The following is a 24,196-nucleotide window of genomic DNA, read 5'->3' on the forward strand; positions in this document are numbered from 1 at the left end:
TCCAGCATGGGCACACATTCTAGAAAGCATGAAGAAAACAAATGGATAGACTTGGATATTTATAATGTCAAATTTCTGTTTTTAATCCTACTTTTAAAATTTAACATGTTATAAGTGTTCTCTTATGTTATAAAATACTTCATGAAAAGTGAGTTTTTTATGAGCATGCAACGGTCTGTCATATGAAATACCACACTTCATTTAACCACCATCCCATATTTTTGTACATTTTCCCCTAATTTCTCATTTTTTTTCAAATAATGGCATAGTACACATACTTTATAAACATTTGGTCACACATGAGACCATAAAGATAGGTTCTCTAGCAAATAAATTATGACATTTACTTACATTTCTGTGATTATTATGGACATTGGACAGTTTTTATGTTATGGGCTTATTCTGTTAACTACTTTTAATTAAACAAGGAACACATGCACGTGGCAAAAAGAATTCTTAACGTTGTAAGACAAACTACAGCAAAAAATGAGTTCTCTCCCTTGAGGTAATCACTGATGTGTTTCTTACATATCCAGAAGGGGTCTAAGTGAATCAAGTGTATAACCCACCCCACTTTAAAAAAAAAAAATACAGATGTTAGCATACTGTGCACACGGTTCTGGTTCTTTTCACTTAATGTCTAATATCATAGAGATCTTACCTGCACACATAGATGTACCTCCTTTTTAATAGCAGTATAGCATTCCATTGCTTGGCAGTGTGATAATTTCAGCTTTTTACTGTTGCAAACAACTCAAATAAACCATTTGGTAAATATTTTTGCACTTGAGTATCAGAACTATTGGTTTAACACTTAATCACATGCATACACATTTTGATGGATACTGTTAAAATGCACTTTATTCCAACATATGTTCTCATAATCAGTGCAAGGCTATGATGTGATTTCCCACACCTTTGTCAGTATTGTAATTAACCAACCTTTTTAATCTTGGTAATCTTTAGTGAGAAAAATGGAATAACGTTAGGAGTTTGGATTTACATCCTTGTGATTATGAATAAGATTCTTTATATACAATTAACAAAGCATCACTGTCTCTTCTTTTTGTGACAGCGTGATCCTGACTTTAGGGAAAAAAGTTTTTATTAAAACGGGACATACGTTTTGCATAGTTTTATTTTAATGGAAACACTGCTGGATTTTTTTATTCTCTGCTTTAGAGGTGAAAGTAGAAGGGACTTCAGAAGTGGTTCAAGAAAGAAGTTGCAACCTGTTTCACTTCCGAATTCATAAATTCACGTTTTCCTGATTTTCTTGATTGAATGACTGGAAACTCAAGTGGTTTGTTTTAATTTTGGTGGAGGTAGGGGGCGCCTGGGTGGCTCAGTCGGTTGAGAGTCCGGCTTTGGCTCAGGTCATGATCTCGAGGTCTGTGAGTTCGAGCCCCGCGTCAGGCTCTGTACTGATGGCTCAGAGCCTGGAGCCTGTTTCAGATTCTGTGTCTCCCTGTCTCTCTGACCCTCCCCCGCTCATGCTGTGTCTCTCTCTGTCTCAAAAATAAATAAACGTTAAAAAAAAATTTAATTTTGGTGGAGGGTAGGGTTCAGTAGGCTACTCAGGGGAGAGAGAAGCCACTGGAAGGTTTTTTTGTGCAGAGTGCTGCAGAGGCATCGCCCTGCTGCCGGTTTCCTGGTGATTTTCAAAGTTTCCTACGGACGGAACCGTTTTAGCCACTGGTGTTAAAAAGAGTTGATTGTAGCATCATTGCAAATAGCATGATTTACTGGAAAGGGCCTTGTCTGGGACTTAGGAAGCCTCTGCTCTGCTAGCTCGCTCCCAGCCTGTCACACCTGGGAGCTCCGGACCCCCTGACAAGTTCTGTGCCCTGGGATGCCAGCTGTGCTTCTCAGCAGGGTCCTCTGTCTTTGCACTTGTTACAGCGTCTGTGCAGAGAAGGAGAACATTGGGGGAATATGTCCTAATTTTACAGTGGGCAAAACCTGTGACCTTTCTTCTGGGCGGTTTTTATAATACTGCCAGTTTAAATTCCCCTCGCCCGGCCCAGACTGAAGTTTAAAAAGAGAAGTGACACCACGGATAATTCCATTTGGTCCTTTCTGTATATGAATTTAGTTTTTAAATGAATGTTTCAATACGTTTCGTTCAGGCATTAAGACCAGAGTAAAATTCGTCCCTTTTTCTCTTTTACAGTAGCACGAAGCACCATGCCTTGCATGCAGCAAATATCCAGAAAGTCTTTGTTAAAGAGTCAGGTGGATGTAAACTGTCAGCACTCTCTCTTCCCAGTACATGATTAAGTCTTTCCACTGAGATGTACTAATTTTTTCTAGTTGTACATTCCTGTTTTAACCTCAAATTGCGACTACTTTATAGCCACATTAAATTTGGTGATAAAGGCTGGTTAGTAATTAAAATCCCATCAGATAAACACAGATCTACTTCTAGTATATGTATAGGAATTATAGGTGTTTGAGGCTTGTGAAATATAAAATACTTATTTTCTGTTTTGAAAAGATTTAAACTGACAAAAGGATAAAAGTCAGCAGGTCTCTGCTGAAAGTGAAGTTTAATGACTACTACCTGAAAATTGTTTGTAAAGGTTGAAATACTCCCTTACTCCCACTAGAGGGGGATTCCTTCCAACTTAGGTAAAAATGCTCTTAGATCCAACAGGAAAACCTTTGTATGACATTGATCTTTCTCTTTTATTAAATGGAAGTTAATTTCATGGCTTTTAAATCAGCTGTTTTTGTGTTGGTATTGAAATATAAAGCCTCTCAGAAACAGAAACAAAATATAAAGGAAAATCTAAAGTACGGCTCAGGAGAGCTGGAGTGCATACGTATTTAAACCACAGTGCTTTTGAATAAAACAAAATACACTTTTTGAGTCGGTTTAATTAAATTGGTCAATACTTAGGAATTGCGAACCTCTTCAGCCCTCCTGGAGATAGAATCTGGGGTGGAGGAGGGGGCTGACCTTTTGAGATCCACCTCCTGGCTCCATACTCCCAAGTTCTGTCTGTGTCTCTGTCTCCCAACAGAGCGCTACCAACAGAGCGGGCTGTTCCTAAATTCCACTTGAGAGCTTTGCTTTGCTGATATCTCAAGTTGTCAAATACATTGAAGCCATAGCTTTAAATAGATTTCTATTTGCTATTGAATTTTCTTGCTACTTTGGCTTTTTATAATATGTTAAGCAAATGCAGAACTCACTTGGGGATTTTTTTTTTTTTTTGTAGATTTAAACTTCTAATACGTTTTGAAAGTAATTGTATGTATATTAAAATATCACATCGAGGGTGACTATACCTAACGTTAATGTATGCAGCTATGATCTATGTATATAATTTAAGAGCAAATGTCATATAATAGCCTTTACAGTAGTTAAGATTCAGCAAATGCATTATTTGTCCTTTGCCTTTAACAAAAGTCTTCACTGTTGATTAGAAGTTTTAATGTAAAAATATTTGAGGTTAGTCATCTCCTGTTGTGAAAGACAGGACTTAGGAAATTCAAACATACGTAAATTGCCAGTAAATTGCCAATAGCCGTTGCTCCCCCCTGCCCCCCATGCCCTTAAACAAAGTCTATAATAAGATCTTGCTTCTAAATCTAACAATCAGCTTTGGAAATCAGAGCGTAAACAGACATGCTGTCAGTGAGTCTTATAATGATTTTGTACTATAGTTGATCCAACATTTCACATTTGGTATCGGCAACATATGGTTTTCGTCGAAATGAGTCTGGTCACCTTCTCACTTCGTCACCGTGTGTTTCTCTTGCTTTGTGCCCCCCTCCCCCCAATCTCTGTCAGGTGCCAGGTGGTGGGAGAGCGTCACTTTCAGCGAAGCAGTTGGAGAATACAATTTGTTCCTCATTTCTTTTTCGACCCCCCTACTGGATGACAATCTTCTTGAAGTGGTCTTCCTCTCTTTCCTTGCCCTCGAGGGACGAATCCAATTTTGTTTGATACAAGAGCCATTGGATAGCCCTGTGTGCCTTCCACTTCAACACCTACCACAAAGGCCTGATTTTAAAGGGTTTAGAACTCACAGCCAACCTGCCAGTCTGGTGCCACCGCTCCCTGCCCCCCCCCCCCCCACTGTCTCCCGAAGACACGTAAAAACATTCGTATCGCCTTCCTTCCTTGCTCTTTTCCATCATATTTTGGTACTTTGTAGTAGTCGAAGTTAAAAGCTTTACACACCAGACTGAATAATTATGTTTAAAAAACAGTAATTATCAATACACGTCTTGTTCCATGCGGCTTTTTAAATTCATGTTAATGAGCTCTGTCTTCTCATGCACAAGACTGACAGGCAATTTTGAAGTTTTGCCATCATTTCCCAACTTGTTGCTTAGACCCGGCCTGCCTTTTCCCGAGTATTGCTCTCGGCAGCCTTGCTCTGCAGCATTCCACAGACTCAGGACTGCCCACTCCGCTGTGAGCAGAGCAAGAAATCACTAGCAGCCTCACAAGCATGGTGAGATTGCACTACGAAGCATAACTTTCCCCTCACTGTCCATAAGAGATCAAAAAGTATATGCAACATCTTGTGATCGAACTGGGAAAGGTGATTCTCCTAACTTCCCCAGATCATTTTGAGAAACTCCTACCACCACGTCAACACGATGGCAAACAGATTAATAGGAGCTCACCCTGTTACAAAACTGGAGCCCAGGGCAGTGACCTGGATTTCGACCCATCCAACTCTTGAAGAGAATCCCAGACCCGTCTTTCTTGACTCCGGGCGTACATTGAACCCCAGTTTTCTCCAAACTCTTGGTTCCAGGCCACGCCCGTGCTCTGGTGTCTGGCTAGACTCAAAGAACGTTTTTCAGAGTGCCTAAATTATGTTTTCCTTATGATTTCAGGTTGAAGTCTTGACCTCGGAGGATACCGCCTTTGGACTCAAGGTGTGTAGTCTGACGTAGCTCACTGTATAGGTCCCGTCAGCTCCCCTACGCGCATAGGAAGGCTGAACGGATAGGACTTGCTTTTATTATCAAATGCGGAGTTTCTAAACTCTCCCACAGTTTAAGAGTTGCCCTCACTTGTGATTACGATTAGACTGTGGTAGTATTTTCTTTACCTTCTTTCTTTGTGGTCTACAGTATAAGAAATAGTACAGGAAACCACGTGTTTCCATTAGTAGCAGTTGACTTTGAAGTTTGAATTCGCCATGGAACAGGATTTACTGAATGGCCCCCAGGTTGGGAGTGCAACCACCACGACCGAAGGTTCTCTGAGTACTGTTTTGGTTTACCACTCTACTTTCATTAATCCATTTATTCATTTTCCCTGCTTCAAATAGTTACTGAACCCCTGTGTTCCAGTCGAAATTAAATCCCCGTTCCTGCCCTTAAGTGGCTCACAGTCAGTTGGTAGGCTTAGGCCTATAAACAGATCAGTTGTCCTGCGGTGTCCTTGTCTCCCTGCTAGAAGTGTTGGGGGGTGGGGTTTGTTGCGGGAGTGGGCGAGGCCGAGTGGGAAGGCATTCTAGGAGTCTGAGCCCTTGAGAGTGGATTATATTTATAGGCAAAGGAGGAGGACAAGAGAAACGAGAACTATTTTCAGGTCAGGACAACCATGAAAAAAACCAGAGGGAACTGAAAGTAGTTAAATTCTGCCTGGGTGGCAAGATCGGAGGTTGAAGAGGTTAAAGATTTGAATTTTATCCTATAGAAAATGCAAAGCTATTAAAAGATTTCAAGCCAAGGAGTGGTTAGATTTGCAATTTAGATGAATTTGGCCACTTTGTGGAGGATGGACTTGCCAGAGACCAGTGAAGGGCAGTTGAGTGGACCAGGTGAAAGACTGTGTGGACTGAGCTAGCCTAGGGAAAGAGTAAAGCTAATCCTTCAGTCTCGGGGACTGGTGATCCTTGGGATATGCAGGGTGAGGAAGGCAGAGGAGCTGAGAATAAGGTAAAGAAAGAGGTGGTGTGTAACAGTGAGAGGGCAGACACAGGAGGGGCGGAAGAATTATAGTCTTCCAGGCCTGTAGTGTTTTCTCAGGTTGACTTGCATTTTGGACGTGTATTTGCTAGGAATTCCTTTTTTTTTTTTTTTAATTTGTTTTTTAACGTTCATTTATTTTTTTGAGACAGAGACAGAGCATGAGCGGGGGAGGGTCAGAGAGAGAGGGAGACACAGAATCCGAAACAGGCTCCAGGCTCTGAGCTGTCAGCACAGAGCCCGACGCGGGGCTCGAACTCACAGACTGCGAGATCACAACCTGAGCCAGAGGCGGACGCTTAACCGACTGAGCCGCCCAGGAGCCCCTCCTTTTTTTTTTTTTTTTTTTTTTTAATTTGTTAGTAATTCTTAAACCATATAAATAAATCGGCAAGAGGCATTATTAGGGGAGTCTGACTTCATTTTCACATAGAGATACAGAAGTACACCATCAATTACTTTGGAAGTTGGAAGTTTAGGAGAATAGTTGGTGGAAAATTTAGAGCAAAGAGAATGGGTAACTACTCTTACCTGACTCCTGTATGTGCTACATCTTTGGCTTAAAACTAAAAATTAGTTACTTGTATTTTTTCCAAATTTTTCTCTACTTAACATTCTGGATGCTTGGCATTTTATTAGTACAGTTTAATAGTTGGGCTGCAGTTGTTGGCGGATGACGTTGTAACACTGCCAAAATCACGGCCGTTCTGAGGTTATAAGCTGAGCGAGGTTTATGTCATAAATGAATACAAATTAAAAGTGAAAAGATAAGTTAAGACTTTATAAATATTTAAATATTCGGTAAACTGACTCAAGTTTACCTCAACGTGTTTTTTCTAGCTCTGTATCTGCCAAAAATTACTAAAGAAAAATTTAATTATCAAGAGAGCCAATTCAGTGCTATTTGCAGTATGTAACATATCGTCATCGTTTGAATTTTTCATTTTTTCTTTAATGCCCAGCGTGCACGGCAGAATATTCATTGCATGTTTAATAAACCTGTAGGGTCAGTTCTTGTGAACTCATCTCCATAACCCTTCATCCTCACTGTGTAGGCGGCGGTACTGTGGGACGGTTTTACACCAGCAGCTCACCCGGTCTGCCCCGCTGTGTAAGGCTTTGCGTTTGTTTTCTGGCGAAACTAGCAGCTTGCTTTTGTAGTCTTAATTCAATTTGTAGAAACCATAGTTGGAAATTGTTCCCCGGTAATTCAGTGATTTTTCAAAGAATTCGAAGCTTTTCACTTTTGCATGTCTGTACCAAAAAGTGTTTATCCGTCTAACTAAAATATGAGAAATTTGATTTTTTTTTTTAACCACTTCATTATCTGCCAGTCAGCAAATACATTTTTATCTTGTTTCTTAAAATGTCTCGGTGTTCAGTATTGGTCAAGTTTCTGAACACTTATTCACAATTGGCCTTTTTTTCCTGTTTTTATGCACTGGGAAAAATAACTCCGATATCTGACTCCCTGCTAGTACATTGTTGGCATCATCTTGGCAAATGAGTAGGATGCCAGAATGTGTGTCTACCCCCATGGAGGTCTCTGATCCTTTTGGTGCTGCTCTTTAATAAGAACCTTTGCTCTTTCTTTACCTCTTTTTTTTTTTTTTAAGTTTATTTATTTTTGAGAGAGAGAGAGAGAACCAGCGTAGCAGGGGTAGAGAGAGAGAGAGGGACAGAGGATACGAAGCAGGCTCCACCCTGACACCCTGACGACAGAGAGAGCCTCGTGCGGGGCTTGAACCCACGAATTGCGAGATCAGGACCTGAGCTGGAGTTGGGCGCTTAACCGAGCCACCCAGGCACCCTGTTTTTTGTTTTTGTCTCGCCACTATCTTTTTGATCACTCCTTGGATGCTTCTCCTTCTTCTAAGTCCAGCTGAAACCTGCAAGCTTCATATTTACTTAACGATTGAAGCCTGCATTTGTCAGTCTCACGGGAAAATAACTTAAACACGCTGGGACCCAGCAGTACAAGCAGCCTATTTTTGGGTGTGATTGTTCCTGCCGCCCAGGAAAACCAACTTTGCATTCATTTCAAACTATCATGACTGTTGGTGCTGTTTTGAGATTAATTTTTTCCAAGCTAATCTAAGGAGAGAGAGCTGTGCTGTTCCTTACACTTCTCAAATCTTAATTTCTCAAATCCTGATTCGTCATTCTATTAGGCTTATCTCAGTCAAAAGTAACTTAGAATTTGAAATGCTAATAACTATATCTCAGTATACACTTCAGCTGTTTTCCAGTGGTTCTAATTTTTTCCTCTGAATTAAGGCAACTTTGATTTTCTGGAGTTTGTTGCTATGTTTAATTAATTTAAAATCCTGTGCACTTATAAAAACAATTGCAGTGAATAGAAGAGGTGCCTCAGAATAAAAAAATGAGAAAATGTATTAGGAAAGGAAAGTTCTACAAACCGTAGACCACTGATCTTGACTTTGGTTCTGATCAAGACTTGAACATATTAAGAAATGTATAATTCTGTAGAATAATAAATCAGGAGTTGCAGGCACAAGCCAACACGGGTTAGTTCTTTTTTACAAGATAAGCGTGCCTTCTGTGTCGTCAATGGACTAAGTAAAGCTGTTAGTAATAATGAGATGATAAATCAGCTAAGGAAATATATATAAAATTATACTATTAAACATAGAAAAGGCTAAAAATTTGCTGCTGATGAGTTCTACAGAGAAATTTATGGCAGAGAAGTAAAAAAGGGGAGTGAGTAAAATATTCCTGGGTCATTAAAAAGATTAAAAAGGGAGACTAGATAATCATAACTTTTCCATGAATTTCTTAAGAGATCTTCTCAAAATCTAAATAAATGACTTTAAAATTTCACAGTCATGAATATCTCTCGCCTTCTCGTTTGTTGTGGACAGCTAAGTCAAGAATCCTAAAGAAGCAAGATTGTTATTTAATCCACTCCCTGTGGGTTAGGGACTGTTGTTATTCTCAGTATTGGGGGAGGAAATAGAAATTGACACGGATAATGAATACCAGAAGTGGGATTGGAAGCTGGGAGATCAGCCCCAAGGCCCGTCCTCTTCCTTGAATGTCCTAAGAACCAGTGAGGTCTCTGCTCCCCTACCTGCCTCCTCGCTGCCCCTCTCCTCTCATCTGTCCCCACCTCTGTCCCCACACTGCCCCTCTTGCTAAGGTCCCCATCGGTCCTCTCGCTTTATTTGCCTGTTTGTGGCAGCTGCCTCAGTTGGCCTCTTCTTCCTTCTTTGGCCCTCTTCCTGTGGTTTCCCCAGTGGCGCTCTGCTGACCCTCCTCCTGTGAGCGGGGCTGCGGTTTCTCTTCTTTCTCCTCCTCCACAGCCGCACGCGTCGCACTCCGCCAGACTTCTGTCCTTGGTTCTCCTCCTTGGAATGTGTAGTGACCACCTCTCCATCCTGCTCCAGGGCTGCTGCCTAAACATCCCGTGGAGTGAGTGGATATGCAGAAAGCCAAGACAGAGATTTAAAAATACCTCCCTTGTTCGGTACAACTTTTCCTGGGGTCAATTCTCAGAGCTTACTTGTTTGGCTATAATAGCATTTGGTTACCAAAATCATGTTTAGCTTTGTTTAACTTTTACTTCCGAAAGGTGGGTGGACAGAAGTGCATAGTATACATTATCAGTTCATGTGGTTTACAGTTCTAAAGAGGCATCAGAGTGCCACAAATCCAAAAATCCGTGGATACACCCCGTTGGCTGGCATGTTCTTTGGAAAAAAAACAAAGCCTGCCTTTAGTGCCCTTTTTTTCCTAGTTTTCGATAGAAACTCTGACCAAAAAAACAGGTATGGGGGAGGTAATTTTAAAACGAATGGTAAGGAAAGTCCAGGGGGAGCACATGTGTTCTGTAACAGAATGGGAAGAAGAAAAATGTAGACTGTAGGTCATCAGAGGAGCGCACCAGTGGCAGAGCCCTCCACTCTGGGTACCCTTCAAGCTGCCACTGTTCTGGGGAGAAGCACGCCGACCTGTTCCCTCCGCCCCCACCTTTTAAACCAAACCCTAAGAGAGGTGTAGACAACTCAGGAAGGCCTTTTCTCCAAAACCCTGTTACAGGACCCGTTCTTCATTTCGTCTCCTCCTTTCTGCATTTTCCCTCTGTCTTTTCCTGGAGCTCTATTGTGCTAGAGTCCCAATATTTTATCCCAGCTGGAGATCCTCCAGATCCTCTGGTCTAGCCTTCCTCCATGTTAGAGATGGGGAGTCAACGGCCAAAGGACCTCTTGTTCCCAGGGTCCTAGCTCAGTACTGGTGAAGGTGAGAGAGAGTAGAATGAAGGACTTCAGTAATCTCGTAATTTTTCCTAACACTTAAATAAAAATTTTTAGTATTTCCTCTTCATACTTAGTATTCCTCACCTTTTAATCCTAGTTTGGCAATATTTTTTTAGTATTTGTTTTAGGCACCTAAAATGTATTACCACTCTAGAGAAAAGTCTACAAGCTTAAAATACCTACAAATCAGATTTAAAAATAAATACTAAATTTGTTTGTTTGCTCTGGTATATTACTTTTTATCCATCTGTTGATTGGTTAAACAGCTTAGAGAAAAAAGACATCAAAGTTCAAACTAGTCTACTAACCCCCAATAACAGAGCCTCATAACTGTATTGAGCTCTTAACTTCCTTCCCTTTGAACCTAACCTTACACCTTGCCTTCCCTTCAAATGAAATCCTGTCCTCATGTTGCATTTCAAATTTCTCCTACCTTCCAGTCTCAGTTCACACCCTTCCTCCTCTGTGATGTCTTCCCTCAGTATTGCAGCCTTCTGAGCTCTCAGGCTTGGAGCTTACACAGCGCTCACTGCCTTTGTAGTTTGCCCTTGAACAACACGGGCTTGAATTGTGTGGGTCCACTTAACACGCGATTCTTTTCCACAAATACAGTGCTGTAAATGTATTTATGGAAATGCTATGGTTTTCTTAATAGGATATTCTTTTCTCTAGCTTACTTCATTGTAAGAATACAATATATAATACACCTACAAAATACGTGTTAATCGACAGTGTGTTTTTGGTAAGGCTTCCGGTCAACAGTAGCCTCTTTAGTAGTTAAGTTTTTGGGGAGTCAGAAGTTATACACAGATTTTTGAGTGTGTAGTTCTAACCCCCGTGTTATTCCAGGGGCAACTGTATTTGGAATTTCTCTTTTGCCAACTTGGTTTTGATCTGTATGTGGGAAACAGCGTGGTATGGCCTGGCCCAGATCCATTATGTGGCATTTTTTTTCCAGCAAGATTGCAAGCTTAAGAGACTTCATTTTGCTCATCTTCTTATATCCATATTGACTTGCACTTGGCTCACGGTACATAGGTGTTGCTGATTATTTAGAGCTCTATTGATGGTTTAACAGTTGTGATTGTTAAGAGCAGAAAACCTGTGATGTTAAATTAATATTACTACTGCCTTTTTTCTGTTCTGAGGTTTTCTCTCTGATTCTCCCATTATCTGGGTTAATGTATTAGCTTGTCATTTCATATTGTAGAGCCCAACTGAAAGCAGATTTCGTTCATGGCCAGTGTTTGTTGAGGCTGTTGAGTGGTTCTGGTTGACACTGAAAACCAGTGGGTTCCAATGTATCTCACTATTAACTTAAATATATGTGTTAATCCAAGTTTTGTGGTTAGGTTCACTGATTCCATTCAAACAAATACCTGTGGCTTATACGTGTTATGTGCGGGGACTGCCATAGTAACAATAAACCCCTGCTTCCGTGGACCTTACATTCTTGACACAATTTTGGGAACCATCTTATGCTGGGAAGAAATTCTAGAAAAGAAGCAAGTTTATTCTCCTTTTGGATACAATTGTCTGCTACCCTGTAGTACCATTGCTTTAATTGAGTGTATTTGTTGTATTCCAAAAGCTGGAGTAGAATTCCAGTGTGACTTATAAAACTTACAAATAACAAAGGGATTCGTCATCTCCAAAAATAATTTCAAATGAAATAAATGTGAAACTTATTTGTGTTTTTAAAACTAAGGTACTTTTAATTATGGAAGATTGTATAGCTGGGGGAGCATATCGGGAGTGACTTCAGTCACTTTTGGACTTATTCCTGTATTTTGACATCTCACCATGATGAAAATCATCTATATTTACCTCCTTTCCTTCTTCATATAAAAGTAAAATGTTAAATAATGCAATTTGTCATAACTATTTGTTATAATGGCTAAGGAGGAATTAGAATAAACCACTGGTAGCCTATCTCAGAATGTGCTCCTTTGGGTAAATAACCAAAGACATGACCTTGGAGAAAAGTGGGAGGATGTTCACCTGAGTTTGCTTTCTTTTCTGACTGGTTCATCTCACAGGTCTGCAGCTTGATCAGGTCTCATTACTTATTTGCTCATCTGGAACTACGCTGTCTGGTTTGGTAGTTACTAGCCATGTGTAGTTATTTAAATTTAGATTAATTAAAATTAAATTAAAAATGCATTTCTTTAGTTGCACTGGCCACATTGCAATAGCTGTGTGTTTTGTTAATGGCTACCATATTGGCACAGTGCGTATGTAGAATATTTCCATCTTTGAAGAAAGTTCATTGGCTGGAGCCAACAAAACTTCCATGTATTCATATGAACAAGACATTTTAACGGAACACATTTTACAATAAGAATAACCAGTTTTTAATTGATAAACCCCCAAGGATTAGAGCACATAAGTAGAAAACAGAAGCAATTTGATGTCTTAGTAAAGTAACATAGACGGGGATGTTCTGTTCAGTTAAAATAATGATAATGATGATGATGATGATAATAATAATAATAATAATAATAATAATAATAGTGTTGGTATGTCCCGCTGGATTTTTCACATAGAAATCTTTTAAACAGGATTATGAAATAAGGCATTCTTTTGGTGACTCTTGCAATGGGCCATTCATTGATATGCTCGGGGTTATGTCTGGGGGCTATTAATATAGTATTCTAGATATAGAATGTTTAGCTTCACATAATAAGAGATTGTCATCTGTTAAAATGTCCTTCCTTTTATTAATGTCACCACCTGAAAGCTGCATTAATCTTCTGTTTAAAAACACATCTAGTTTTTCCTTGTAAAGCTACAGTGACTCAGGTTTTTCTTAGTCGTTTGCATCTCCATACCAGGGTATATGTTTTCTAGTGAATTTACTTGGCTAACTAGCTTCTGTGGGTGTGACTGTAACTCAGGTAAAAATCTATTGAAGGTGAACAGTGTCATTGAGATGAAACCAGCAGAGATTTACTTTTTGAGGTTTATAATCTTCTTAACTCATATTACTTTTCAGCAGATAAAGGATTTGTTTTTTTAACTTCAATTTTTTTATTTATTGAAAATCTACCAGAAATATTTAGAGAAGTAGAGGGCCAAGTTTATTCTTTACTGCGTCAGTCATTGAATCTGAATCAAAATGATAGAATATATGTTGATGAAGCAAGAGAATTTCCTGTGTCTCCGTGAGAGAAAAGACTGGAGAAGGAAAAAAAAACCCATAGCGGTTCTCAAGTCGTGATTTGGGAATCCATGTTGAGTTGCTTGCTCCCTTCTTTTGTTAGAGAATTTCCCAGCCTCTCCTTCTGCCATCTGCTGGTGGTTCATACACTTACATGTTTGATTTTAAAAACAAATCTGCTTTATTCTTATTTAAGAAAGATTTGGGGGAAAACGTTCCATTTATATTCACCTCTACTATTTTGGTGTCGTTTTGCTTGTCATGTTTAATTATCTTTGTAAAGGCTGTTTTAGCTTCTTTTTCAACTCTGCCTCTAGAGGAACGCATGAATATAAAATTGAGAAAAGACTGAAGGCCAAAGCGTATGCCATTAACAAATAGAGAGTCACAGGTCTTCCTGGTTACAGGAATTCAGGGCCGTAAGGGCTTATTTGAGAGTTGTTGAGGTCTTCCCTGATTTCTGAATTTGGATTAAGTACGAAAGAGCATTTCTGTCCTGCTTTTTTTGTAATTAAGATTCCTTAACTGGAAGTGAGCAGACCTATGTTCTATGTGAAGTCTTAGTAACAGGTTGGAAAATTGATTACTTGATCAGGTTGTTTTCAGCCCTGAAAACAATACGAGGTCTCCTTGTATTCACGAAGTCAGACCTTCAACTCTGTCCTCATTTGTTATTCTTCTGTTTCTCCCCTCTACTGTTTACAGCCTAAGCTGTTCCCATCATCTTGGGAAAAACATCAGTATTTTTTGTCTACAAACAAATCCTTCCAGGAAATAAAACTAGGCAAAGGTTTTTTTTTGTTTGTTTTGTTTTGTTTGTTTGTTTTTAAGAGAAAGTATAGGAATTTTATTTCCTGTCACCTTTAATCTCCTCTTCTAATCTTCAGAGCCGCCTTGACTAATTCTAGAACCTTAGATTCCTGGGTCAGTTATTGGTTCATCATTTCTGCAAAGAGGAAAAGTAACCCCAAATATTAATCTCAATTTTTGTCCATAGGGAACAAGGCCGAGGAAGGTAAAGTGACGTATTTTAGGGCCTGTTTAGTGGCAAAGTAGAACAGAAATCTAAGTTTCTGCCTCGCAGGCAAGTGCCCTTTATACAGAATTACAGCAATACTGGGATTCGTCCTTCCAGTACTGGAACTGGATATGAGATTGAATGTTACAGGAATGTCATTTTTACAGCTCAAAAAGAGTCTAATGTTGGCTATTTCATATGGTTCAATTCAGTGTACTAAGGCTCTCCCATATCATTTTAGATCTATATTCAACAATAAAAACACTATTTTTCTTTAAAAGCTGTTTATCCCAATTGGAATGTGTATGTGCACACTGTCTGAAGTATTAGGTGATCACAAGATGTTTGTAGAGTTCAATCGGCATCAAAGTACCCACTAAGCCACATAAGTGTGAAGTTTCCATAATATGCTTTGACATTAGATAAAAAATAAAATACTGTATCATGACCCAGTGTGTTCTTAGTGTGGTAGGACTTCCATCTCTTCTAGACCAAATACTCTGTCAGGTGATGGCAGAGGGCAGACTTGTTAGGTGGATCTCCTGACTGCGTGGCATGGGTCGCCAGATCGAGTAAGTACGTTTGCGCAGAAACGTTCACTCTGATGGTGGTGAATATAGGAAGATGAGCGAAGGGGAGCATAATGCAATACAATTCGTACCTACTTTTGTAAGACTTACTTTGGTGTTTGTGTGTTTTTGGTTTTTTAAAGATGTTAGAAATTAAACATGGCCCTGGGTACTGTGGATTTCGAAAGTGACCTGCTTAAGGCAGGAAGGGGTTAGGCTTGAAAGAAAGCTTATTTACTTATATATTCTGGAGTTTGATTGACTCCATTTTTCTCTGGGGACATTATTTTGGCACTATTTTTTGAGAACTTAATTTTCAAGTAATAATAAAAATGCATTTATTCTCCTCATCCCCACCCTCAAACACCTGTTCATTTGGGACGTGCACAAATAATTAGAGGCGCGTTTCTGGGCTTGCCTATAAAATTCCTTAGCATCGAGTTACTGTGACGATATTGATAATCATCAAGCTGCTTATGATGTTGTTGGGAAGAAACAAAGAAATTATTCCAGGGGAAATGAGAGATGCTTTTGATTGCGTGTGTTTTAAGGTTCTCTCCGATGCCAAATTTTAAAGCCAGTTTTGTTTCTTCAGATGGTGAACACCCTCCTCCTCCCCTCTTCCTGCCTTAAATCTGGCTTTTACCCAAGGCATGTCAATTTTTGCAAGTCAGTTGAGAATGTCAAAGTGACTGGTGTTGAAAGAGCCAATATGTTGGGAGATGCTCAAAGCCAAGTAGAACATTTATGTGAATTAAAGAATATATTAGGAGATGATTTTCAAAAATCAGATTGGGGGGGGGAAACCTGTTGAATTAATACTTGCATACCAGATGTATCACTGATAAATACGTGTAACAGATACTCCCCAATAAGCACTAAAATTACCATTTTACAACTGAAGTAATGTATCCTGTGGGTACATTTGCAAAGATACGCCAACAAAAATACATGCAGAGCTCTTGAAGTAATAATGCAAATAAAACATTTCATATTATAATTTTAAAATAACACGACTGGAAAGCAAGAAAAAGTCTGGGAGACTATTTGTTGTGTCTCAATTCTGCTTTTACTCTGGTCTTTTGACAGTTGGCTTTTGGATACTGGATAATTGTTTTAGTGCCTGTATATGTGTTGAAGGACCGGATTGTCTGACGGAGTCGAGGCTGGAAGTCTCATAAATTCTCGATACTCAAAGTAATAAGTATATCTTGTTTGTTTCGTAGCAAGAGCGGCTCCTTCTCCTACTTTGCTCAATTCTTGTGTCGTGGTTACTCCTGAATCACTGAGCAGGGAGTTTCGCCATGTGTAACGTATCCATTCGTGCACAGCCAGAGCACCCGTGCAGCGCGCAGTGGTTGTGTGCCCTGTGTGTGTGTGTGCGTGCCCCGGCACCAAGCCTTGCTGCCAGTATTCAGTGGCCACTTTGCGCAGTGAGTCTGCTCCACTGGTGACGCTGGCCTCTGGCTGATGTGTCAAGCAGGGGGCGGGGGGAATACCTTCTCTCCAGACCAGAGCACACCTCAAGGGTGGTTTCCTTTGGTCTTATGTGGCCTTGTGGAAAGACGTGAGGAATGTGAGAAAGCAAAAAAGAGTAGAGGGAGCCATAGGACTCATGCACCCTGTGATTGAGACAGAGTAAATTAAATCCTGCAGAAAATTTCATTTTCTTCTAGCTACGCATGGCACTTTAAAGCCCTTAATTGGCTGCTTCCTAAGGAGCCACATACGTTTTTATAAGAAATTCCTCTTAACCTCCCTCCACTCTTCCCAAATTAAATTTTCATTTCAGAATGACTTTTTTGTATCTCATTGAGGAGGGGAGGAGATGAAGAATGAAAGCGAATGAATACATATTATTTAAAATGAGAATTGGATATAGGCCTAAATTGCATATTGCACATTAAATATCAGAGGAAAATTAATAAACTTACAAAAGTATCCTAAAAATATATTCAATATTTTCCCAACATTTCTCGGAATTAAAAAAAAAGTATTTATTGTCTCTTACATTTGTAATTCTAAATTTCTCACGTTATAGTCTTATTTTTGTCTCACTTAATTTCTGGTCCCTTATAAATATGTAAGCTTATTTTTTTTCAATCGTCTTAATGTGTTAAATTATAGTTAATATCATAATTTTTAGAAAATTATATGCTATCGTAGTATAAGGATAACAATAGATGTTCAATTAAAAATTCTTTCCTGTGATAAATGACTAATTTATAAAGAAGCTGGGGAATCCTGATTTTTTTAGAGATGGAAAATACCTTCACCATGGAGACATTTGAAGGGCTTCAGTTTTGACAATAAATGAGTAATCTCTATGAAAAATTTAAGATTCTGTTTTATCTTCATTTGAGCCCCAAATGGAACGTCTAATGACATCATATTCCTGACATGACTTTGTTTACTGATGGACAGAAATTGCCATTATGTGCTATTTAACAGTATGTGCAAACATCTAGAATCACAAGTATTAAGCACATGCATGTGCAAGATGTAAACGGTCCCCACTTGTGTACATGTATGTACACATTCTTTCCTTTTACGTGGGACCTATGGAGAAGTTGACCTCCCCAAAGGAGAAGTTTGAAAGGGAAGGAAATGGAGATCTGCCAGGCTTGTTGGCTAGAGTCATGGACAAGAGCAAGGCCTGTCTGAACTGCCACTCAGTTTTTATTCTGCGAGTTTGCAGGGTTGGTGATTAGAGTGGCTTTCGCCCAATTATGCTGTGATTATTCTGCTGCACTGTAATTGACTGGGGAGATATGCTAATACCTGTCATTTGGGATGATAAAAGATGAGCGGGGGACGCAATGCATTATTTAGCTGGCTGTGTGATAGATGAGGGATGCGCAGAGTGCTTTAATTGCTGAGAAGAGAGGTTAAGCTGAACGAACGGATGAATTAGAAATGAGTTTTTTTATGGCTTGTGGAAAAGTGAAATAAAGGAAAATGTGCCTTAGACTAAAGCGGCAGATAGAAATGAGCACAGCGAAACCAGATCCAGGCAGCTTGCGTTATCAATTTAAATATTAACAAAAAAAAATGTGGTTTAGAGTTCAGTAAATAATAATCGGAAGGAGAGTATACAATAGATTCTCCTATTAAGCAAAAGAAGAATTGCAAAGGAATTGTTTTTATTTGAGATGGCAGTATTTGTGATTTGTAACCTCTCAACTTCATACTGTGTTTTAGATTATGCTAAGATGTAATACGCAACAATTCTGAATTTCATGCTTTGTATCTTCTGACTGTTCGCTTGGAGGTATCTAGATTTCTTGTGCCTGTGTATCTTTCAGTAAATTCAGGCAGAGGAAGTCAAGGAAAAAATGAATATTTATAACACTAGGAGAATGTAATAATATAAATAGTGAGAGAGTGTACAACTAATTCTCGAGGGGCAGGATCTAAGGCAGTCAGTGGTACAGTCTTCATATGCTACGCATTTAGGTATTGGTATTTCTAGGGGAAAATGTAAGGAAAGAGTGGTATTTTCCCTTTCATATGGTTTCCTTTTGTCACACCCATATATAATCTTATGTCTGCTTTTCACAAAAGTACTTAAAAGTACTCCGTCGTAATCTGCTCGGTTATTTATTTGATTTGGCCTTTGTGTTTCACTTTATTTTAGTTTTGTGCATTTAATAGATAATTATTTTGAATATGTAGTCAGAAGAGCAGTTTGCAGAAACAGACTGTTACAAACTGAAGGTTGAGGCCTTGCACACATTGTCGGCTTTCAAGCACATCATACTTTACCGGATAATGATGTAGGAAAGCGTCGTCCCCAACTGTGCTGTTTTGTCTTGTAGATAAAGCAATGGAAATACAGGTTGAATAGCAGAAGTTGTCTTTTTTGTAAAATGAAGGAAGTGACCCTCATATATTGTAGAATTATCTCCAGACAGTCCGGCTTCTCAGAGCCTGTGTGACTCCTCCAGCGTAGCAGAATTTATCAGGGAACGGTTTTCAACCGGGTTATTGAGTGGTAATGGATCTGTCTAGAACAAAGCATGCCTGTTGGAATGGATGTCAACTGTAGACAGATGCTACTCTCTGCTACTCGAATAAGTTTTGTTGGAGCTGAGCACTTCCCTCCAATATAATTGGCACCTCTTTTGCACTTTCCTCCCAAAACAAAGTGGAGTTTCCTTGTGGCTGTTTTTAATCACTGTCCTTCTTGGAATGCCCGAGTAGACTGTTGTAGCTCCCTTATGCTCTCAGATAGATATGATCTAAAAGGGTGCTTCTGTAGAGCATCCTGGAAGGCACAGTAGGAGTTATAAAGGAAAAGATGCAGTTGGTCTCAAAGAACTTGAAATTAAACGGACAAAGGTAGGGCAAATACAGCAACCTGTAAGCAAACAGCAGTACCTAACAAGAGTTTTTACAAACGTCAGTTACACCGATCTGAACTGTCACGTGTCAGTTAATATCCCATTAAGCTAACCCCGTAATGGAAGATGGTGGCAGCACTACAGAGACATGGTGTCTTGAATTTTTTTCTCATCAATAGTATAAAAAGAGTAGTCTACAAACCTCTTTGATTTTGTACATATTTTCTCTTTTTTAATTTTTTTTAAACATCTATTCATTTGCGAGAGACAGAGAGAAACAGAGTGTGAGTGGAGAAGGGGCAGAGAGAGGGAGACACAGACTCTGAAGCAGGCTCCAGGCTCTGAGCTGTCAGCACAGAGCCCGACGCGGGGCTCGAACTCACGAACTGCGAGATCATGACCTGAGCGGGATTTGGACGCTTAACTGACTGAGCCACCCAGGCGCCCCAGTGCATCTTTTTTTCTTAATATGAGTAGCTTATTATTTTTCCTTCCTGGTAGGCATTTATTCAGTCCTGAGACATTGTGCCTAGATCTTGGCTATAAGGATCATCACTTGAATGTAAAAATGGTTCTTTCTTTCAGGTCCTTAGTTTGAAAGGTTGGCTTTGTTTAATATGATCTGAAAGAAAATCATGTTTGTGGCTTTTTGTTGTTTCCTTGACGTACCTGTCTTGCTGTAGATATGATGTGCGATAGTGTGAAGTCATCCTGTTGTACAGTTGGATGCCTGAGAACTATGACGTCACCATTCCTTACCTTGGATGAAGTTCTTCCCCTTGGAAATGCCTTAAAACTGAGGGTTATAATAAGAGGCAGCAGATAACTTTTTTTTAATGTTTATTTATTTTTGAGAGAGAGAGAGAGAGAGCACGCGAGTGAGAGAACACAAGTTGGGAGGGGCAGAGAGGGAGACACAGAACCCGAAGCAGGTTCCAGGCTCTGACCTGTCAGCACAGAGCCCTTTGTGGAACTCGAATTCCCGAACCTTGAGATCATGACCTGAGCTGAAGTCCAACACTCAACCGACTGAGCCACCCAGGAGCCCTAGAACTAACTTCTTAAATCTCCTTAGCCTCTTTATAATATCCCTACCGGCCAGTTGAAGGTTTTTTTTTTTTTTTCTTTTTTTTTAATGGTGATGAATTAATCACATTTTTCAAATAATGTGGTTATATTATTTTAAAATAAAATTTTAAATACGATTATAGAATTATTGCCAAAGGGGACATGGGAAACAGTGTGATCCTTCTCCCTCATGTCCAGGGTAGGAAGTGAGGCTCACGAGAAGACAGCTGTTCCGAATCTGGGGCTGTTTCCTTCTGCCCCCGGGAGGTGGTTCTTATTCAGTGAGCAGGGCCCTGTGGAAGGTGGTTGTGCACCTGACCTGGACGAGGGCCGAGAAGCCCAGTGGAAGCCTGCTTACTGGCTGTCCCTAGTACAAGTGTGAGCGCTCAAGTTGATTCAAACAGAAATCATTAAAAAAAGACATACACGTTACACATTGTATTTCAGCACAGAACACGGAAATGTGCTGCATGTGTCCCGCCTCTGTGTCTGTCCTTTACAGCAGTCTCAGCCCTACCTAATTCTGCAGCGCTGTTTGAGCCACTCATTCGTCTTCAGCAGAGTCGGGGTTTTTCCCCTTTTCACACTGGCTCGTCGCTTGCTTCCATATTTTATTCAGGTTTATAACCGAGGGAACGCGTAGCATAAACGTGCCGAGGAGGAAGAACAGCCAACTCTCGGGAGACAGTACCTCAGCTGGCAGGAGCGGAGAAGTAGAAGGGTTTTCTAGGGAGTGGCCTCCTGCACGCAGCCTTGAGCAGGTGTCCGGAAGGACGGAGGGCTTCCGGGGGGCAGGGGCCACCGGGCAGTTGCTTCAGACGAAGGTCGCGGTTTCCACTGTGTGCACCTGCAGGCATGCTCCCTTGCTTTCCCTTTGCTGTCTTCTTTCAGAACTAGTTCGTTTTCCTAAGAAATCCCAAGTAATGACTTTTCCTTTTGCATCAAGCCAGGGCCTCAATATTGTGCCATTGGAAAAGATACGGGTCATTAATCAGTTACTAGAGAATAATGATTAGTTTACCTATCTCATTTTGTGGTTTTGATTTTCTTGTTGCCAGTAAGGCACTGCTTTTTTTGTGTGTGTTTGTCACGTAAATTAACCCATAGAACTTGCACGGAGTACCCTTGGGAATAACTGCTTGCAATTTTTGCTTTAAAAAGAAAATGTAAATATAAATAGTTAAATTTCAAGCCCTTACTACTCACTGTAGTATCTTTTCGCAAACTTTTCTTCCTTAAATTCAATTGTAACACTCTCAATAAAGATAGAAAAGTAACTTTTAAAAAAGGAAAATTTAAAAATTCGTACAGGGGCCTTCTGGTTAGATTTGAAAGGAAAGGAAAGTGGCTAATATATTAAATTTCTACTGTTGGGTAACAAATTACTACAGATTTGGCAACTTGGAACCACACCCATTAATTACCTCACAGTTTCCATGAGTTAGCACTTAGGTACTGGGTCTTCTGTTCAGGGTCTCACAAGATGGAGAATGGAGTTACTTGTTGGGGTTTTGGTTTCGTCTGAGGTTCTGGCCCTCTTCCAGGCTCATTGGTTGTTGACAGAATTCACTTCCTTGTGGCTGCAGTTCTGAGGTCCCAACTTTCCTGCTGGATATCAGCCATGAGCCACACCCTGTCATGGGGCCCTCTCCATAACGCTGTGCTGGCAGGAGAGTTGCTTCACATCTCTCCCACCCGTCTTAAGGGATCACCTGATTAGGTGAGACCCACCCAGGTTAATCTCCTTTTAGTAATTCCGAGTCGGCTGCTTAGGGACGGTATTTACAGCTGCAGAATCCCTTTGGCCCCATAGTGAGGCATAATCCCGGAAGTATTGGCCGGTATTTGGTTTTACTTACACTCCAGGGAGGGAACGGAGCAGGGTATGTGCAGCAGCAGCTGGGCATCTTGGGGATCATCTTAGAATTCTGCCTCCCACAGTTAGTGATTCACATTTGCTGTCAGATTTCAGGGATGAAAACCTTTTCTCTCCATGTACTCAAAAGTTCCCTTAACTCAAATTTTTACAAAGTGCAGTTCTGGAAAAATGAAAGTGGCATATAATAGGACATATTTGAGTGACAACATTGAAAATAAGTGATAAGCACCTTTAACAGAGCTATCCATCATAGCAGCAGTTTTATTTCTTGTGTTGTTAGCTCCCGAGGCTTTGCTCCAGAGCAAGAGAAGTAATCTCTACCTGTAGGCTCTGACTGTGCAGTTGATGTACTTCTGGGGAAGGTGGAGAACAGTCTGCATTTCTGTTCCCAGTGCTTCTGTTGAAAGGTTTTGATGATCTCAATTTCTACTTCCAGTAGAAATGTTTGGTCATGATCTCGGGAATCTTCACAGGCACGCCAATTACAGAACGTGAAGTCTGGTGATACTGGTTAGTTTTATAGACTTGAGATGCTAAGAAAAAACATTTTCTCTTAATATTTTACAGAGTCACCATTTTGACATTCAGATTTGACTAATCATTTTTGGAGTATATAAGGAGAAATTTTGGCTTATGAAATTCAGTTTGGTTTTAATTTTTAAAGAATTAGATATTTATCTACGCAATCCATACAAATTCTATGGATTAGGCCCAGATAAAATATAATGAATAAAAAACCCAAACTATCTTTTGTCTTTTTAAAAAATCAATCTTCTCTTTTTACAATTATGTACCGACATAAAGATATTTTGAATGTCTTTGCTAATACCTGAGTCCTTTCAGAATTACTTCAGAGGAAAAGTAGTAGGTTTTAAATAGGATTTTTACATACTTCATTTGAATTCTTTTGGTGGAGGAATTCTATTGGCCAAAAGTCTAAGCGGTCAGATGTGAAGCAGATCTAATGATTCGCCTTTAAAGTTAACCTGGATTTTGAAAATGTGACAAATACTTTAGTTTAAAAAAGTGATAACTATAGAGGCACCTGGGTGGCTCAGTCCAGTAAGCGTCCGACTCTTGATTTGGTCTCAAGTCATGACCTCGGTGCAGAGCCTGCTTGGGATTCTCTCTCCTTCCGTCTCTGCCCCTCCCCGACTTGTGCTCTCTCTGTCTCAAATAAATAAGTACATTTTTTTAAAAAAAGTCATAACTATATACTGCACTTAAATCTAGACTCGTTTAGAAGGATTAATTTTAGATCAAGTTGATGTTACCAACAGTCTACTACAGAACTAGAATGGGATTATTTCCTTTTTTTTTTAATATTCAGTTTTGAGAGAGAGACTGTGTGTGTGTGCATGCATGTGAATGGGGGAGGGGCAGAGGAAGAGGGAGACAGAATCTGAAGCAGGCTCCAGACTCCGAGCTGTCGGCCCAGAGCCCAGTGTGGGGTTCGAACTCATGAACTGCGAGATCATGGCCTGAGCTGGAATCAAGAGTCAGAGGCTTAACTGACTGAGCCACCCAGGCGCCCCAAGAATGGGATGATTTTCCAATATGACAGAGGAATTACTAATGTTGCCTTGAAAAGTACTAATTAATTTTGTTTCTTTTGCAGACCTTTATAAGTTTTAATGTAGTATTTTATGGATTCGTACTTTGGGGGAGTATGTGTGACTATAAGATGAACGAACTGTAAAAAAATTTTTTTTAATGTTTTCATTTATTTTTGAAGTAGAGAGAGAGACAGAGCACGAACCAGGGGAGGAGCAGAGAGAGACGGAGACACAGAATTCGAAGCAGGCTCCAGGCTCTAAGATGTCAGCACAGAGCCCGATGCGGGGCTCAGACTCACAAACTGTGAGATCATGACCTGAGCCGAAGTCGGACGCTCAACCGACTGAGCCACCCAGGCGCCCCTAAGATGAACAAACTGTAT

The 24,196-nt window shown here is 40.0% G+C and overlaps 1 protein-coding gene across 9 annotated transcripts in view; it reads left to right on the forward strand.

Annotated features, from left to right (window-relative positions):
* ARID1B (AT-rich interaction domain 1B) overlaps positions 1–24,196 on the forward strand; it is a 450,840-nt gene that overhangs the window by 265,863 nt on the left and 160,781 nt on the right. For 6 of the 9 annotated variants that reach the window (XM_047858467.1, XM_047858473.1, XM_047858469.1 and 3 more), the window contains exon 5: positions 4,861–4,902. The exons of the other annotated variants lie outside the window; for them this stretch is intronic. In XM_047858467.1, coding sequence (XP_047714423.1) covers positions 4,861–4,902 — 42 coding nt within the window. The remainder of the gene's footprint in view (positions 1–4,860; positions 4,903–24,196) is intronic. 9 annotated transcript variants of the gene reach the window in all.

The sequence above is a fragment of the Prionailurus viverrinus genome, chromosome B2 (genome assembly GCF_022837055.1).
Source record: "Prionailurus viverrinus isolate Anna chromosome B2, UM_Priviv_1.0, whole genome shotgun sequence".
In the NCBI taxonomy this organism is placed as follows: domain Eukaryota; kingdom Metazoa; phylum Chordata; class Mammalia; order Carnivora; family Felidae; genus Prionailurus; species Prionailurus viverrinus.